The following is a 19,244-nucleotide window of genomic DNA, read 5'->3' on the forward strand; positions in this document are numbered from 1 at the left end:
GAGAGCCATATAGCTGGCATCCTTTAGAACATCAGCAATTCAGCATCCAACTTGTATATATAAGCTTTGGGAAATTACATGAAGGGTTCCCACCAAAGAAAGTGAAGGCAGCTTTTATGACTTTGCCGCAATTACAAAATCAAGTTAGTGGTCGTCTTGGCACGTTCTGCCAATTAATATAAAAAGACTTCGACCTATATAAAATTATAAATTAAACACATAATAATACAAAATTAACTTAGTGGTCATCCTTTTGAACATCGGCATCCAACTAGTATATATATATATACTAACAATGTCTTCCACAAGAATCTTTCCATCTGTTCGATTTACCAAGGTAAAAAAGAAAACAATACTAAATTTATCAAATTCTCAACAAAATGACAAGAAGCAGAGAAAAAAAATACAAGGCAGAAGAAACGCATCATGTTAATTTTCTGACCCTTGATAGATTTCCATAAGCATCTCACAACACCCAATTGGATTGAGAAAATTATCTATTGACTTTCTTGGTAAATAAGAGGTATACTTGTTTGCTTTAGCGGCCAAAGAAAATATTTTTTCATGTGGCATGGTAAAAAAAGGAAAAATGATAGGATGTCTTTTATAATTATGCAAAATAAGAACCAAAACCAGTTTGCATGTAGGAGCAGAGCTCAAGAGAACAAATGCATTAATCCTCTAATAAGAAGGATACATTCAAAATGATCATCCTTCAAGTACATCGCAGCAGCTGCCACCTCCTCAGGAGTAACTTTCCCATCATAATCCCTGCATACAAGTAGGATTACTGGATGCGAGTGCCATCACAGGATGCAGTTCATAAACCATCTTATTCCCTGTATTTGCATCCCTCTGCTGCATACTAGCCAACAACACTCATTTCTGAGACATTCCTTAAGCCCCCCTCACCCATTTGTAAAGTCTTGTCCATTATCTTTCGAATTGCTCAAGATTTTTACTGCTGCAAGACGACTACTATGAAGCTTTCCTTTATAAAATGAGCCAAAGCCCCCCTCACCTAACTTCTCCTTGAAGTCATTTGTTAATTATCTTCTTAATCTCTGAGTAAGAATACCTTACAGGCATGAGATTGTCATTACTCTGCAAGAACTCTTCAATGGTGTCATACCATTGATAATGGATTACGTGACCTTTCGACTAAAAGTGGTACCATTATTTAATGGAGACAATATTTATGGTAATTTAATAAATGAGTTAATGACGTTGTTATAAAACTCGTCTTGGCTCTGTAATTCTTCAACCTGTTAACCGTTGAAGAAAAACTTCTTTTTTTTACCTTTAAAAACAATTAGAAGTGTCTGCGAGTAACTCACCATACCGATAACCTTTACTGGAAAAGAGCAGGGCTTGAACATCAAAAGAAAACGACGTCGTTTTGCCTTCAAATCTGGGTTTGCAAACATACGAGGAAAGCTGATGTTTTGCCCATGTTTTGCCCCAATCACTGCTTTTAATTGATTACCCGCGGATGCAAATCACATGTTAATTTCCAACACATCACCTAATTCTCTCCTTGACGAGTCAAGTAAAAGGGGTTGTTGACCAGCACTCAAGCCTGTTTCCATTCCAGATTAATCAGGGCAATTTTCAAGGATTCGGTTTTTATGGAGTCGTTTATTGTTTACTTTCATAAAAGGAGTGATATGCTCCCATGAATTCATTCCATGTATGGGTGTTTTTGTTTGTATAAAAAGAAGAATAACGAGAGAACGGAATTTATTTCTTTTTAAAGAGATGTTTAGAAAAAGTTCCAATTTGATTGATCCTAATGAAACCAGCTTTGATGATCTAAGCTTGCATCCTGTTTGTTTCAAGTTGCAGTAGTTTCTCTGCTCTTATTTCTTTCCTTCCACGCCTCTGCTTACTGCGTGAAAGGGTCAGTAAAAGAGTTGAGCTTTAGCTGGATCTGGCAATGGGCTAATTTGTGATGGGGGTAGTGTTTTTAGGTTTCAATGTACACAAGGCTGGGCATAGACTTTCCTTGATAAATATTGATGACTTTTCGGCTATGGTTTTGATTAATTGGTCCGGTTTGTTTTGGGCTGCATTCATGGGTTTGATGGGTTACGGTCTAGCATACTCATGTTCAAAAGGGGAAAAAAAGAAAACTAAAATAACATCAAGTTTTATGTAAGTTTTATTTTGTGAGTCTTCAAAAAAAAAAAAATCATTTTTGTATATTCTATCATTGTAAGAAAAACAAGCATTTGTCTTCCTAGTTTGTTTGTTAAAAAAAAAAGACAAAAATATTTTTTTATATTTTAGCATTCTATAAAAATACTTGTCTTAGTATAAAAATATAAAAATATAAAAAAATTTGCTTTGCGTATGCATCTAAATAAAAATATTCTTATGTTATTTTTTTTAAAAAATGTTTGTGCTTATATATTTGGACTTAATGACAAGTTTATTAAGTCTATTAAGATTTTGTCAAAATAAAAAACATACCCAATTTCAATAAAACAAACTTTGGTTTTCTTTTTTTTTCTTTTTTTTTTAAGAAAAATGTGTTTTGTTATTTACTTTTGATGCTTAAAATAAATATACTCAAAACAAGCCATTACTTTGAATGTTAAGAAAAATATAACACATTCCCTATTTTTTTTTTATTTTTTTTAAAAAAAAGATGTTTTTATTAGTTTAATATTTATTAACATTACATTAGAGTTGGATTGGAAGTGTTGATCTGAGTTGAGTTCAATAAGCTTAATATAGACCAGCTAGTATATTCATATATATAACTTGAGTTATGATTTGGATTGATCAACTTAGAGTTGTCATTTCACTATGTAATTGAGAGTGACAAAATTCTGGATTTTAAAATGGTTAGGTTTTAACCCTCAATGAAGAGTTTAATCTATTGTGATGAACTCACTATCACCTTGTAAATAAATCATAATATTATAGCATAACAAACTATAAATCTCTAAAGATCAGTTAAAGTTTTTAATAACTATACGTGGCAACTCCATTTCACAAGTTTAGAAAAATTTTCTAAAAAAACACACCCAACAAGTAGTTTTTTATTTTCCATGGTTATTTTACACATGATTCATAACTCCATTCATTAACTAAATATATATTGTGTTTGATTTGGAATTAGAGAAAAATCACAAGGAAAAAAAGAGTTACTAAAAGTCTTGTGCTAGTACTACCTTTACCTATACAGAGTCATATGAACTTAATGCTCCAATTTTCCAAAACTTCAGCCTCCAAAGGCCCCAAGGTCTCACTCATCATCACCCTTTTTTTTGTCAAGTCTATAAAAGACCAAGCAAGTTGTACATTTAATGTAGAACATTTTTTTTTTTATGGATCCAGAGAAGGACAAATAGAAGCGAACATTGATAAAGTATTTTGAGCGTTACAAGGCCACGATGCCTCATAGCTTATCAAAGCTCATATTTGAGCTAAGTTGAAGTCTTTTGTATCATTGCCAAGGTCGCAAGAACTCTCACTCATAAAATCACATCACGCTTGAAACTATAAAAACTCAAACCCATAGGACAAATTATCATGGACATAGAACATATTGGTTATATTTTCTAGCAAATTAAAAAAAGATCTACACACAGGATAAATCAAATTTATACGATATAAGTTAGCTCTAACCATGGCATAAGAATATTATTAAACGTAGAATTATAATATGCAGAGCCATTTTTGCAAGCAGAAGTATCCTTAACAAAAAAAATGGAGGATTTAATATTGGATTTACGCAAGTTATGAAAATTAATATAAAAATGCCTATTCGCCAAATTCATAGAACCAACAAAAATTAGATGGAGAATAATCCTTGTTGTTGAACTTATATTTGATTAAAGAACAAAGATGAATGGAGAAGCAACCATCCTTCTGAATATCAGCATCAACAACTTGAATTATGAAGTTAATATAATCGATTGCCTCAACATAATATTTTACCTTCTTAAAGTATATAATTGGATGGTTGTCTTATTAGCAAGTTCATATTTTTTTATAGCTACAACTTCATACATTACTAGTGTATAAAGGAACAAACATTAAGTAATTTTAGAAATTCATATTTTAATGTGAGAACAATACATTACTAGTGTATAAAGGATGCTTTGAAAGCTGGTTAATTGCAAGTTTTAACAAACACCAATATAATTTTGACTATCATCAAAGTTCAGATAGTTAAGGTATGAAAAATTAACATATTACTTAAATAAACAAACTTACAAGAGTATTTCTATCAACGACCAAATTGATATGAAGAATCGATGCTACAAACATTCGACGCATCTCTTAAACTTGTTGGATTAGCCATATTGATCCTATCATCATTTGATGTTTGTTGTGGAACGAGAAAAGGCTTAGGAGGCATTTGTAGAGATTCAATATCTGCTTCAAGCATTTGTACAACTCTGTGCATCGAGGGACGATCAATAGGCTTCAATTGTATGCACCATAATGCCACAATAGTCATCTTTTTTATTGTGTTCTTTTCCTGCTCTGTTGCTTGATCTTCAAGTATATCCCTTCCTTCATTAACCTGGTCATAAATCCATGAATGGAAGTACATTTGGCTTGAATGATCTGCCAATGCATTCAGATTTTTCCTTCTCCCAACCATTTCCATCAACAACATCCCAAAACTATAGACATCGGCTTTGTAAGAGACGCCTCCGATACTTTTGTAAAATAACTCAGGAGCCATGTATCCCATTGTTCCTCTAGCCATAGTGAGGGACACAACGCTAGCACTAGTTGGATACAATTTCGCAAGTCCAAAATCTGAGACTTTTGGAGTGAAATTTTCATCAAGAAGAATGTTGTGAGGCTTGATGTCAAAATGCAAAATCTGTATGTCACAACCTTGATGTAGATATTCAATGCCACGAGCCACCCCAAGAGAAATTTCATATAATTTATGGTTGCTTAGCGGTATGCTTCCTTGCCTCGAAAAAATATACTTTTCAAGAGATCCATTAGGCATGAACTCATATATAAGGGCACGTTTTGAGCCCTCAACAGTAAAGCCTATGAGTTGCACCACATTGCAATGATGAATTCTTCCAATGGTGGCAACTTCATTGATAAATTCTTGCCCATTACCTTTTTCTTTGCGCAAAATTTTTACAGCCGCAAAACGACCACTACGAAGCTTTCCTTTGTACACCGAACCATAACCTCCTTCACCTAACTTGTCATTGAATCCACAAGTTATCTTCTTAATCTCCGAGTAAGAGTACCTTATAAGCGTGAGATTATGATCATGACTTTGCAAGAATTCTTCAATGTTACCATACATTGATAAATGCCTTCTTCGCCATTTGGAGACCAATAAGGTTATGAGACATGGTAGCCCACAAACGAATAATAATGTATGATATATCCCTGCATATAAACATTATAAGAACAACAATCAATTATGGAAATATTTTTTTTGTTATTAGATTGCCATGTAAATACTTTGTTTTTCAAAATGAAATTGTGATTCTTAATTCAAACATGTATCCACAAAAGCATCAATGTTTTCCAAATTTGAAATTCTTATCACCAAATACAATTTAACTGAGATTTAATTGATTTTAGAGAAAATGCAAAGAATAAATATATTAAAAGTATATATATCGAGTTTTTCTTGTCTATATATGTTGTTTTCAAATTTTGTCATTTTATTTTTAATATTTAATTCATTGCCTTATAATCTCTTCAGTTAAATATGAGTCCTCAAACTTTAATTTTTTTTAATTGCATCCTAATCCTCTAATTTAAAACTCAGAGCTCTAATAAACAATGGAATAATTTTTAATATTTTTTTATACAATCCCTTTATTCTAGATATTTTTAATATGATCCCTCTATTGTGATTTGATCAATTTTTCCATTAAATGTGAACATGTGTCAAGAATATAGAATTTTACATGGAATTTATTTTTTAATAAAGAATAATTAAAACAATTGTATAAAATCAAAAAATTGAGAAATATTAGAAAAAAATTAAAATTTGAAATTTGAAAAAAAAAAATAGATTGAAAACTGAAATTGATAAACCATTAGAAAAAGAAACACAATGGAGTATTGTAAATATTATTTTTCTAAATAGGGAAAAATAAAAAATAAAAAAATGTTAAGTCATTGTTAATTATTTACATTTTTTTTATTTTTAATATTTAATAAATCTTAAATACTCCATTTCTTTCTTTTTTTTCTAGAGGCTTTTCAATTTATTTTTTCTATTTTTGATCTGATATAAAAATTTTAGATATTTTAAGAGTAGATATTTTATGTGCTTAATATAAATGGGTCGCTTTAAGAAAATACCAAGAGTATAGAAATGAAATGTGTGATTAATCCAATAAACACCTTTTAAAAATGAATCCATGCCAGTATTTATGTGCTTCTACGATACCAACAATAAAGTTTATAATAAATAAATAAAAATACTCTGGATAATTAATATGATTAAAAGATATTTTCATTCAATTGCATTATAAGTCATTGTTTTATATATATAAAAATAAGGATATTATTATACATTTAATTTGAGGCTAAAAACAATATAAATTTGATCGAGTAATTAGAATTGAAATGAAAAATTAAAATTTGAAAGACTTATTATTTTTAACAATTTAAATTATGGAAATAAGCAAAAGGTAATGGATGAAATTAACCATTGAAAGAACCAAAGCTTGGAGATAATATTGCACACATAATTAATGGTTTTGCATCTTAATACATAAATTTAATGTTTCACAGTCAGTCCAAGAAAGCAAAGGAGAATGCTTACCGATGGGAACAAGTAGCACAAGTAGGGTAATGAGCAAAAGTATGAGAATGCTTAGAAAATCTGACGAGATCGTCTTCACAGTAGAAACTCCTGCCAAATAAATACATGCAGACACAATGAAAACAAATAGAAACTAATTAAGAAACACAAACAATATCTCTCCTCCTCTATAAGCCAAAAAAGTTTAGAAAATCTCATCAACTTGTTTTACTTGTTATTTCCATTCTCTTCTAATCTGAAGAGAGAAACTAACATTGAGATTTTAACTAAAATTCACATCCATTTTTGTAAGAGGAAGATTGCAAGTCATGAGCCTACTAAAACATGCTTGAACTAATCCTCACCGTTTATATAAAATGTGAATTTCAATCGCGGTTGTCCTACATTAACAGAAAAGGAGTCAAGTAAATATGTGAAATATTGTAGGTTCACCCAAAAAAAAGCTGTTATATTCTATCCAGAAGCTATCTATATTCACCAAAAAAAAAAGAGGGTATTGTCAGCGTCTAAAATTTTGTAAAAAAATTAAAGGAAAAGCCTATGGTATATATATGTATCAAATCCAAGATATATATTCGTTTTGCAAATTTGAACAGTAATAAATAAGACATCAATGGTCCTCACCTTCTAAATACCTGCTTAGCGGCCATATGGCTACATTTCAAGGAAAAGAAAACTGTGTCAATGTTCAGAATATTATTATAAGATTAATAATTCATGAAATTAACTGAAGGAAAGAGCATGTAAGTCTGTTTTGATATTCAAATGAAGTTTTTGTTATCTTTTTTTTTTTTGGAGTCCCCATACAGAAAAAAAAAAGCGGAAAAGAGAGTACAAAAAAAAATAAAAACTTGTTGAAAAAAAATTAAAAAAATATATCAGTGAGAAAAGGATACCGGAACACCTAAAAAAAACCCAAGATTGGTTGAGGATGATCAAATATACAAATATTAAAATTTTATAGTATATTTTCGATTGATGAAGGTCTTATTGGCAAAGAAAATTTAATTTGAGGAAGAGAAATTCAAAATTAAATGTTTAAGGACTTAATTGCAAGAAACATTGATTTTTATGTCAATTTAGGCTTTAATTGAAAGAAATTAAAGTTTTAGGATCGAATTATAATTTGTAAGAGTTGATTTGGTCAAATCGTGAGCTTAATTGCATAAATATTAAAGTTTGATGGTAATTAGAGACTTGATCAAAGAAATCCAAAGCCACAGACCAAACTGGAAAATGAGCATGAATTTAAAGACTGAAATTAACTAAATTAAGGTCAAATTGAAAAAATAAAAAGTTTATTCATCAAAATCTCAATCAAGGATAATAACCGCACACGTGTGACAAATATGATAGCTAGAGATAGACTTAGAGAGTTTAAAGGAAAATTAAAAAGATATGTACTGAGAAATTATGGAACTGAAATGATTATTGATAGAGTGGATCATCATTCGGGAGAGCATAATCTTATTTGGTTTAAACTAGTCTTTTATTTGGTCTTTTTCTAATTTTATCTAATTTTTATTTTCACTATGTAAATGTGAAATCTACATCTGTTTGATCAATAGATAATTACCGCATCATCACAAGATCTATCCTAAGTATTGAATCTATGCCCCTAGAAAAGCGAAATTTAATCGGTAACAATCACCAAATAAATTGTCTTATAAAACTAAATCTAAGACAATTTATTTGGTGACAAAAGCCCTACATGAATATAAAGAGTCATTTCATAAATAATTGAACAAAGTATTTAATAATATCATATATGTATATAAAGTAGAAGTGATACTTTATATAAGCCAACTATTTAATTAATTGGATAAAAGTTAATAAAATGAATTTAAAGAACACAAGAGTTAATTTATAAAATTAAAAACACAGTTATAAAAATAATAATTAAACATAAATAGAAGGACAACAAACTATTTAATTATACTCTATATTCTTAAGAAAAAAAGTTATTTTTTCAACGTGGAATAATTTTTTTTTAAAAAAATTCTTTTAAACCTCATTATTTATAATATATATAGCCTATATTTATATAAATTTTTTCTTAATTTTTTTATATAAAATATTAAAATTTTAAATAAATTATTTTAATTTTTTTGAGTTAATCTAAGTTGATTCATAAAACTCAAGATCCAACTACTTAACCAGATCAAAATCGAGACCGGATTTAATAATGAACTCCTACTCGGAGCTTAGCGGATATTTATTGAGATCGATGGGTAGAGTGGATATACCCACTTCATACTCAACCTCGTACCATCATACATGTAATCTCTCTAGTTATAGATGGAAAGATTACGTAATAGTACTGAAGTTTCTAAAGATCTATCTCTCTCCAATCCACACCTTTAATGTTTTACACCTTATTTAACCTCCATGTTTAACAATTTATATAACTAGAAATGTTCTTACCAACGTAAGCGAGAATACGATTAGCCAGGAAATCTGAAAGAAAAACAAACAGCTGTTAAAGAGACCAGGAGGCCTTGATAGTACTGTTTACCAGGGCTTATAAAATAATTATGGATGATACCAGTAGTATAAAAAAGTTGAGGAGTTGTAATGACATGCATGGAAGAGATATTTATATAGAATAAAACACCATCAGGTCATCAGGCCATACATGGAGAAAGGAAACAAAATGTGTTGTTTCTCACATTTGCAATGGTCATTTGAAAGGATGACATACATATTAACAGTCCATGTAATTATTATTATTATTCTACATTTCTAACAAATGAAAAGGATAAAATAAGAAAATAAAAGTGATAATCTTCTTTGAAAACTGTTTGATCACAATTATTTCAAATTACCCACTTCTATCCTGTACTGGGTGGACCTGGAAAAAAAAATAAAAAACCATTCGAAAGAGCTGCTTACCTATTGCACCTTTGATGGGAGAACCAATTCCTGTTTTTATTAAAAAAAAACACAAAGAATGAGTCAAATGAATAAAATTAATTGAAATCCCTTAAAGATATTGATCAATTGTATTCCCATAATTCTACAATTTTTGCAAAATAATTCTTGGTTGTGAATTTTTTCAATTTAACTCTTAAATGATTCTAATACTTTGATTTTGTTGCAATTTTACCTCTAAATTCAACCAATTAGATTGTAAAAATAAAATTTGGTCACCTATAATTTTAATTTTCTCAATTAAGCTCAAATTGGGCTCTCAAACTTAATGTTTCACCAATCAAGCCTCTTAATGAAATTAATTTGACACATTTAAAGTACAATTAAGTTATTGCACCTAATTAAATCTTTTAGTTGGACCCAAATTAATTCTTAAACATAATTAAACTTTAATTTGGCCTATGATTAAATCAAATTGACCTATTAAAAGTCTAGTTATGTTTTAGGCTTAATTTTTAAATAGATTTGTTCGATAATCATTTAATTTGTCTTTGAATCTGCATTATCTCTCAAGTTTTTGATAAAATAGAGTATAATTAGGCTTTAAAATTGCAGATTGACTTTTTTTCTAAATTTAAAATCCTTCTAATTTGCTTTTGCTAAAATATTAGTCTTTATTTTATTTTTTAAAACTTTTATAAAAGATGAATTTAAAAAAATAATTCAAAAATAAATTATAACATATAAGATGAACCCATAATCCATTAGTCTGGGCTTTTGGGTTAAAACAGTGCTCATCTTTTATGTGTAAGTTCTCATGCGTGCAAGTCCCAAGTGTTGGCCTCAGTGACTCCCTAATATATAGCTCTCCAACAAGTGGTATAAGAGCCGATAGCTCAGCAAGGCACAAGTATATATGACATGTGTTTGTATAAACAATGACACAATATTGGCTAGGGTGAGTATAGAGATAACATGGACTGACTTTCATGATTGTTTTCTTATGGTAAAAGTGAATAGCTAGTTAGACTTTTAAGTTAAGAGCGGACAACTCATAAAGTAGTAAGATGCGGCTTTTAATGTCATATGACTCCACGAGTCATCCTTGTAGAAACAAAAGGTATAGGTACGAGTTCCTAGATGAATACATGTTTTTTTTTTTTTTTTTTTTTTTGTAAGAATGGTGATCTCTTGAAGGTACTATAATATTCAAATGGTGATTGTCCCTCTTGGGATTGTTGAATATTTCTACTGGAGGAGAAGTTTTGTTTGAATGGGTTAGACTCACATGTAATGGAGAGATTTGTTGGATGTTTATGTGAGTGGTATATAACTATCCCATATAAAAAAAATAAATGAAAAATAAAATAAAATGAGAAAGTGAAATGCTTATAAAATGTACCCATAAACTGTTAGTCTAACCTTTTGATTAAAGTAATGTCCATCCTTACTATGCAATTTAGATTTTAAAGTGACAACAACACAGTTAATCAATCAAATATATACCGCATTGGTGCAAAAGGACGGTACTAATACCAAACATGGTATAACATATACTTCGTATGTATTCAGATGAGGTGATTTGAGGGAGAGAGAAAGAGAATACCGTACTTCTTTTGTATTCATCCTGCTCCCATCCAACATCAAAGCCAGACGCCAAAATATCTTGGACATCTATCAAAGACAAGTTGGTAATTTTCTTTTTTTGATAAATTGAAGCCGCTTCATAAATCAAATTTATACGGCATAAGTCCGGTACGTCAGAAACGTACAGATCCTCAGCAACCATCACATAGGAATAACCTTCCACATGGCGGGAGCTGTGAGAAGAAATGCTGCCATTTTTGCAGGAAGAAGTATTGACGCAATTAAATCGAGGACACGGTATTGGATTTTGGCAACTTATAAAAACTAATGTAAAAGGAGAGTAACCGATAACATTATATGGATAATAATGATCGTTGAGAGATCTCATCATAAAAGAATGACGGGGGATGGATAAGCAACCATGCTTTTGAACATCAGCATCCACAAGTCGAATTGCGGTTAAGGAGCTATCATACATGATTGCCTGAACATAATATTTTTCCCCCTTATTCTTCAAGTATAAAGTTGTACGGTTGTTTTTACAATCAAGTTCATATTTTTTTTTGCCGCAGCTTTTGTGATCGGTACGTAGTCGAAAAGGGTAGCTAATATGGATGTTGCCACAAGATGGAGCACAGTCAGCAGTACTGTTCTTGATAGCACTGCAACTCTGGTGGCCGGCTAGGATGACTAGAAGAAGAAGGGCTGGATATGCACCGAAAAGAAGGTGCTTTGATATTCCACTCAACATCGAGAGAAAACTTGAAGGGAAATAAAATAATGGATTGTTACTCGGCAAATATAAGGCGTGGTCTTGAGAACAGTACTCTTTTATAAAAAAAACATCTTACTAGGTCCATCCTCGTTCCATACGAAAGGTATCTATCATGGGTCAACTCTACGAATTATTGCGTGGTTAATGAAGCATTAGGAAATTACATGAGGAGTTCACACCACTGAAAGGGGAAGCCAGTTTTATGGCTACCAGTTGCAAAATCAAGCTAGTGGACATCTTGGGCCCATTCTCATTGAATATATGTTGAGACACGCAACCTAAAACATAGACAATACTTAAGATCAGATTAGTGCATGTTGCTAATTAAAATATATTACATTCAGTACCCTTCGATCGATTCACTTGATATTTTATCTAATTTATGATGGATTAATCTACATTCAACACTTATAAATCGTGGCGATTTAACAAGTTTGGTCTGTAACAATGTGGCCAAAGTGCAGTACAGCAGACCATGTCTTCCCTCTTTCAGGCATGGTGCATGCATCTGTTGAGTGGTTTTTCTATAAATTTTAGCCTTTTATTGCTCCAAAGGCATGGTGCATGCATCTGTTGAAGAGAAAACAAGTTTGAAAAAACTTCGATGGCTAAAAATATAATTCAAAATTCATGTAAAAGCTTAACTTCTGGATATTGCAAATGTCAGGTTGAAACATTTTTTTGCTTTAACACTATATTTGTGCTTTTCCCTTCAATTTCTTACAACTAACTAGCACCAGTTTTCAATTTCAAGCTTGTTTTCAACTTCATTTGGAATTATGGCGCTAAGCCATTGTTTTATATCAAATATGCTGCTTCTTTTTTTTTTTTTTTTTAATTATTATTATTATCAATAGGATTCTGAGAGAATACTATACATTAATAAATAGAATAAGCAAAATAATATGTGTTGCAGCTTGTATGAATAAAATAATCTCTAAGACTAATGCCAGCAGAATCTCTATATAATAAGATCATTCCCGGATTATGGTAAATTCTTGTCCAATGCCATCAACCAAATAGATAATCTTAAGATCAAATACTATTAAGAAAGTCATAAAAATTATATATATATATATATATATATATATATTTGTGAAAAAAAAGTCAATAAAAAAACAAGAGTTGCCTTTATTTTTAACAAGTGACCAGCATTAAATCTTAGACCATACTTGTTCAGCATTGAGAACAATACAGGTTAGGATCAAGCATTATGAAATTACATGAAGGGTTCCCAGACTCCCACCAAAGAAGGTTAGGGTAGCTTTTATGACTTTCCCGCATTTACAAAGTCAAGGTAGTGCTCGTCAAGTAAGAACAAGGACCAAATAAGGGGATAATGACAAGGCAATTTTAATCACTTGAGAAGAATTAGGTGCGGCAATTTGGACTTCATTCACGCCCAATTCTCTATATTATTTTTAATCTTTTTAGTATGCAATAAAACTTATACATTTACAAAGGAAATTGTGAATTACTGTATAAATGATATAATTATAATTTTTTTCTTTTTTTTTTGTTGCAGCAGGTACCGTGTATAGTAATGACAAAAACAAAATAGTAATTTTTTATTCTTTATACTCGGAATATTCATCATTTTACAATTGATCTATTTATATAATTTTTTTTATTTTTATCTTTATTTTTTTGTAATTTTTTGTCAATATTTTTTTATAAAAAAATATTATAGACTAAAAAAAATGAAGACGGTAGAAAGGGACTCTTTATTTTGAATTTTCCAAGTCTATAGAAGACCACATGGCCATTAGGAGAAAACATGGGGGTAGAAAAGTTGGACACTTCAAGCTACAATTCTTCATTGTCAAGGTCCCATCACAAAAACTTCACATTCCCGGCAAATAGTAGAAGACAATATCTAGAGGAATAAGTGGCCTAAAACTCCAAAGAATATTAGCCAATAAAATCAAAGTTCTAATAATATCAATTAAAGCATATTAGCTAGAAATACAATTTAATGTCACTTTATAATAGGATAACATCAATTAAGTATTTTTATAACAATTTAATAGGATAATTACATCATTAATATCTTCAATATATGTTACTTAACATGGAACATCAATATAATCTACAATTTATTAATTTACATGTTTTGGTGAAACCCAAAATACTTTAAAGAATTTTATTTCATATAGGAAAGAAACAAAGTTTTCACAATGTTTATAAAATGGTTAATTGAAAAGTTAAAATTGAGCTAAAAGGAATCTCAAAGTTTTAGAAAGGAAAGGTCTTAGAAAAATGAGTTTTAGGGTTAAAAACATGCGCCAGCCTCACCCCACTCATATTCGGGCCTAGGTTTAGGTTTATTATAAAATAATATTTTTGATAAAAAAAAAAAACATTAATTTTTTGTAAATTAGGACTTGGACTTAGATATGGTCCCTAAAGAACTATTTATTCCAACCGTTATTTGTCTAGTTCAACTCATAAATGTTATTAATCTCTTCCAAAAGCTTTTGTTCCAAATCTAAATAATTTTTCATTTTAAAAAATATAGATTTATAGCCACCATGTTCAGATTTAATTCTTGATTTGTGGTATGTAGTTAATCAAATGCTGATAATATAGGAATTAATTTTGATTATTACCAGGATTAATTCTTCAATATTTTGTAGCCTTCAACAACTATAAAAAGAAGATGAATGAAGAGTTTTCAACAATGTTTTTATATTTTAATGCACTCTTTCTCATCTCACATTTTAGTGTTTTTTTCTTTTTGTATGCTTTGATTTTCCTTGCGAATCTAGAGTTTAGATTCATCTTATTAAGAGATATTTAAGTTACATAATCTTTGGTTCAAAGACTTTGTTTAAAAATACATCTAAATCAAAGTGGTGGTAATAGAATCTAGGAAGGTATATTAAAAAAAATCCTAATTGTACAAGTGCAGAACAATAAAGCTTTAATGATAAAAGATTTATCCTTAACAACATCAAAATTTTCATAACTTTAGAGTGCTTCAACAAGTAATTTTTTGTTATTTATTTTTACTGTTAATATATATACTATGACTTTAATTTTATACTTGATATATTTATCATTTTAAATTTGATTTATTTATCACTATTTTTCTTTTCTTTTTATCTTTATTTTTTTCTTTTTTTTCCCTTACATTTTTATTGAAAAACAAAATATTATTTTTTCATTCTTTATACTTGGAATATTCATCATTTTACAATTGGTCTCTTTATACAATTCTTTTTATTCTTATCTTTATTTTTTTTGTAATTTAAAAAATAACCATTAAATCACTTCCAAAAATAATTAAAGATGCTAGGACCACTGTCTACTTAATTACCAAGCCAATAGAAGACGGTAGCTAGGGAGTCTTCATCTTGAATTTTCCAAGTCAATAGAAGACCAGATGGCCAATAGGAGAAAAGTTGGACACTTAAGCTACAATTCTTCATTGTCAAGGTCCCATCACACAAACTTCAAAGCCCCGGCAAATAGTAGAAGACAATAGCATGCCATGTGTCTGGCTATGATTTTTTTTCAAAGTATTTTTTTATGTTAAAATATATTAAAATAATATTTTTTTTTTTTTTTAAAAATTATTTTTAAAATCAACATATCAAAACGATCCAAAACATATAAAAAAATTTTATTTTTAACAAAAAAAAAATTATTTTTTTTTAAGAATGCGGTTTGCACCACATTCTCAAATGGCTTCAATATATAGAGGAATGAGCGGTCTAAAACTTCAAAGAATATTAATCAACAAAATCAAAGTCGTAATAACATCAATTAAAACATATTAGCTAGAAAAACAATTTAATGTCACTTAATTTATAATAGGATAACATCAATTAAGTATTTTTATAACAATTTAATAGGATAATTATATCATTAATATCTTCAATAAATGTTACTTAACATAGAACATCAACATAATCTATAATTTATTAATTTATATGTTTTGGTGAAACCCAAAATCCTTTAAAGAATTTTATTTCACATAAGAAAGAAACAAAGTTTTCACAATGTTTATAAAATGATTAATTGAAAAGTTAAAATTAAGCTCAAAGGTATCCCAAAGTTTTAGAAGGGAGAGGTCTTAGAAAAATAAGTTTTAGGGTTAAATACCTGAGCTAGGCCCAACTTGTATTTGAGCTTAGATTTAGGTTTATTATAGAATAATATTTGGGGTAAAAAAACATTATTTTTTTTGTAAATTAGGACTTGACTTGGATCTAGTCCCTAAAGAACTATTTATTCCAACCCGTTGTTTGTCTAGTTCAACTCATAAATGTTATTAATCTTTTCCAAAAGCTTTTGTTCCAAATCTAAACAATTTTTTCATTTTAAAAAATATAGATTTATGGCCACTATGTTCAAATTTAATTCTTAATTTGTGGTACGTAGTTAATCAAATGTTGATAATATAGGAATTAATTTTGATTGTTACCAGGATTAATTCTTCAATATTTTTTAGCTTTCAAAATCAACTATAAAAAGAAGATGAATGAAGAGTTTTCAACAATGTTTTTATATTTTAATGCATTCTTTCTCATCTCACATTTTAGAGTTTTCTTTTTTTTGTATGCTTTGATTTTCCTTCCGAATCTAGAGTTTAGATTCATCTTGTTGAGAGATATTTAAGTTACATAATCTTTGATTCAAAGACTTTGTTTAAAAATACATCTAAATCAAAGTGTTGGTAATAGAATCTAGGGAGGTATATTAAAACAAATCCTAATTGTACAAGTGCAGAACAATAAAGCTTTAATCATAAAAGATTCGTCCTTAACAACCTAAAAAATTTCATAATTTTAGAGTGTTTCAACAAGTAATTTTTTGTTTTAATTTACACATTTATTTTTATTGTTAATATATATACTATGACTTTAATTTTAGATCAATAACAATTTAAATAAATGCTTAATATATATACATGTTTGTAATCTTTGTTCCGTTCTTGATTCCTACAGGAGTTCCTTGACTCAATTAAGTCTAATGCCTTTTTAATAATCCCATCCAATTATCAACGATGACGCCTAGACCTATATAAAAAAATGTAGTGTAGTGTTAAAAAATGAAGAAAAAAAATTGAGTTGCCTCCAAGCTTTGTAAACTTGGTGACCACGTTTCTTCCTTCCTTGACTGCCAAGTGGTTTGACCATGACTATGGTCCACTCCTACAATTTGGATACAACTTGCTTACATATATATATATCAGGAGAATGGAAGGCAAATAGACAGCGTTTGGTTAGAGAAATTAATGGAGAAGCAAGAAAGACAGAGTAAGAGTCATGTACTCGCCCTACCCATTCCTGCTCAAGGTCACATTAACCCTATGATGCAATTCTCCAAGCGCCTTGCCTCCAAAGGACTCCACGTCACAGTAGTGATCTTCTCGAGCAAGGTGACCAAGCATACCCGCCGCCTTGGCTCCGTCGAAGTTGTGACCGTAGATTTTGTTAGTTATGAAGGCAAGCTTTCCTCGGATGACTACTCAAAACAATTCCAAGCTGCGGTGACACGAAAATTGCCAGAACTCGTTGCAGAACTAAACAATTCTTCTGGGCATCCAATAAGTTGCCTTCTGTATGACTCCCACTTGCCTTGGCTTCTAGACACAGCTAGACAGCTTGGCCTCACTGGTGCTTCGCTCTTCACACAGTCATGTGCTGTTGACAATGTCTACTACAACGTTCATGAGATGCAGCTAAAGATTCCACCAGAGGAGTTGCTGGTAACAGTTTCACGTTTGCCAGCACTTTCACCACTAGAGATTACCGATCTACCATCATTCGTGCAAGGTATGGATTCAGAATCAGAATATTCATTTCTACTGAACCATGTGGTCGGTCAGTTTTCGAATTTCAGGGAAGCTGATTGGATCTTTGTCAACACTTTCACCACCCTGGAGGAAGAGGTACCACTAAAGTTCTCCTCCATATATCAAAATGCATGTCTTGATCTTAATACATATATAAATTGTTAACGAAGCAAACAAATGTGCCATCAAACAAGCAACTAGTCAACAATTGATTGACAAGCAAAGCAACATATACGAGAGCAGCAATGCTTCAAATTCCTATTTAAATTCTTTGTTCTTTGTTCTTTGTTCATAAGATGATACCATATTTTCAAAGTATGCTCCTTTTACTTCTGTGGCATTCAAAATTTTGTTGATTTCTATCAGGCGGTAAACTGGTTGGCAAGCCAAAGGTCAATAAAGCCAATAGGACCATTGATCCCATCATTTTACTTGGACAATCAGCTGGAGGACGATAAAGAGTACGGTCCCAGCCTCTTCAAACCCAATCCGGACGGGTGCAATGAGTGGCTAGATTCAAAGGAAACTGGCTCAGTGGTTTATGTGTCATTTGGAAGCATGGCTGCACTGGGAGAGGAGCAAATGGCAGAAATTGCTTGGGGGCTAAAGAGGAGTGACTGCAACTTCTTGTGGGTAGTCAGAGAATCGGAAAGGAAAAAACTTCCAAGCAACTTTGTGGAGGAGTCAGCAGAGAAGGGTCTGATTGTGACCTGGAGCCCGCAGCTAGAGGTTCTGGCTCACAAGTCTGTTGGTTGCTTCATGACTCATTGTGGGTGGAACTCAACACTCGAGGCGTTGAGCTTAGGAGTGCCAATGGTGGCAATGCCACACTGGACTGATCAACCAACAAATGCAAAGTGCATTGCAGATGTTTGGCATGTAGGGGTTAGAGTGAAGGAAAATGAAAAGGGGATTGTCACTAAAGAAGAGGTAGAAGGGTGTATAAGGGAAGTCATGGAAGGTGAAAGAGGGAATGAGATGAGAAGGAACTCTGAGAAATGGATGAAACTAGCCAAAATAGCAGTGGATGAAGGCGGAAGCTCTGATAAGAGTATTACGGAATTTGCAGCAGAACTTGGAAGGAAGTTCCATGAAACCAAAGATTCAAAAGTGTGAAAGCCTACATATGCATGGCCTTAAAACTTGAAAATGCATCTTATTTAGCTGATGTAGTTTGCCTCAATCATAAACTTGATTACACATCCACCATATGCAAAAGCATGATTTCTCAATCTGAAGAATAAACTTGCACAGAGCATTTTATTTCCAAAGGCACGAGATATAACTGTCACACCCAATATATCGATTTCTTGTTCTGTACTGTGTACCTATATCATTTATATATTCATCAGAATTCACTTTTACAGCACTAGCAAGCATGTCCAGCTTTATCAACGAGCTGGGAAAACAGAGGTTACTCTTATATA

General features: G+C 30.8%; 2 protein-coding genes across 2 annotated transcripts; one reads left to right on the top strand and one right to left on the bottom strand.

Annotated features, from left to right (window-relative positions):
- Window positions 1-4,199: 4,199 nt before the first annotated feature.
- LOC118059604 (rust resistance kinase Lr10) lies at window positions 4,200-5,368 on the bottom strand. The gene has a single exon (XM_035072514.2). The coding sequence runs from the start codon at window positions 5,297-5,299 to the stop codon at window positions 4,241-4,243; it is 1,059 nt and encodes a 352-aa protein (XP_034928405.1). The 5' UTR covers window positions 5,300-5,368; the 3' UTR covers window positions 4,200-4,240.
- An 11,848-nt stretch (window positions 5,369-17,216) lies between these two features.
- LOC118059608 (UDP-glycosyltransferase 74E1-like) lies at window positions 17,217-19,088 on the top strand. The gene is made up of 2 exons (XM_035072518.2): window positions 17,217-17,913; window positions 18,184-19,088. Exons 1-2 carry the CDS (start codon window positions 17,257-17,259, stop codon window positions 18,931-18,933), a joined length of 1,407 nt encoding a protein of 468 aa, XP_034928409.1. The 5' UTR covers window positions 17,217-17,256; the 3' UTR covers window positions 18,934-19,088.
- Window positions 19,089-19,244: the final 156 nt, after the last annotated feature.

The sequence above is a fragment of the Populus alba genome, chromosome 7 (genome assembly GCF_005239225.2).
Source record: "Populus alba chromosome 7, ASM523922v2, whole genome shotgun sequence".
NCBI classification, from domain to species: Eukaryota; Viridiplantae; Streptophyta; class Magnoliopsida; order Malpighiales; family Salicaceae; genus Populus; species Populus alba.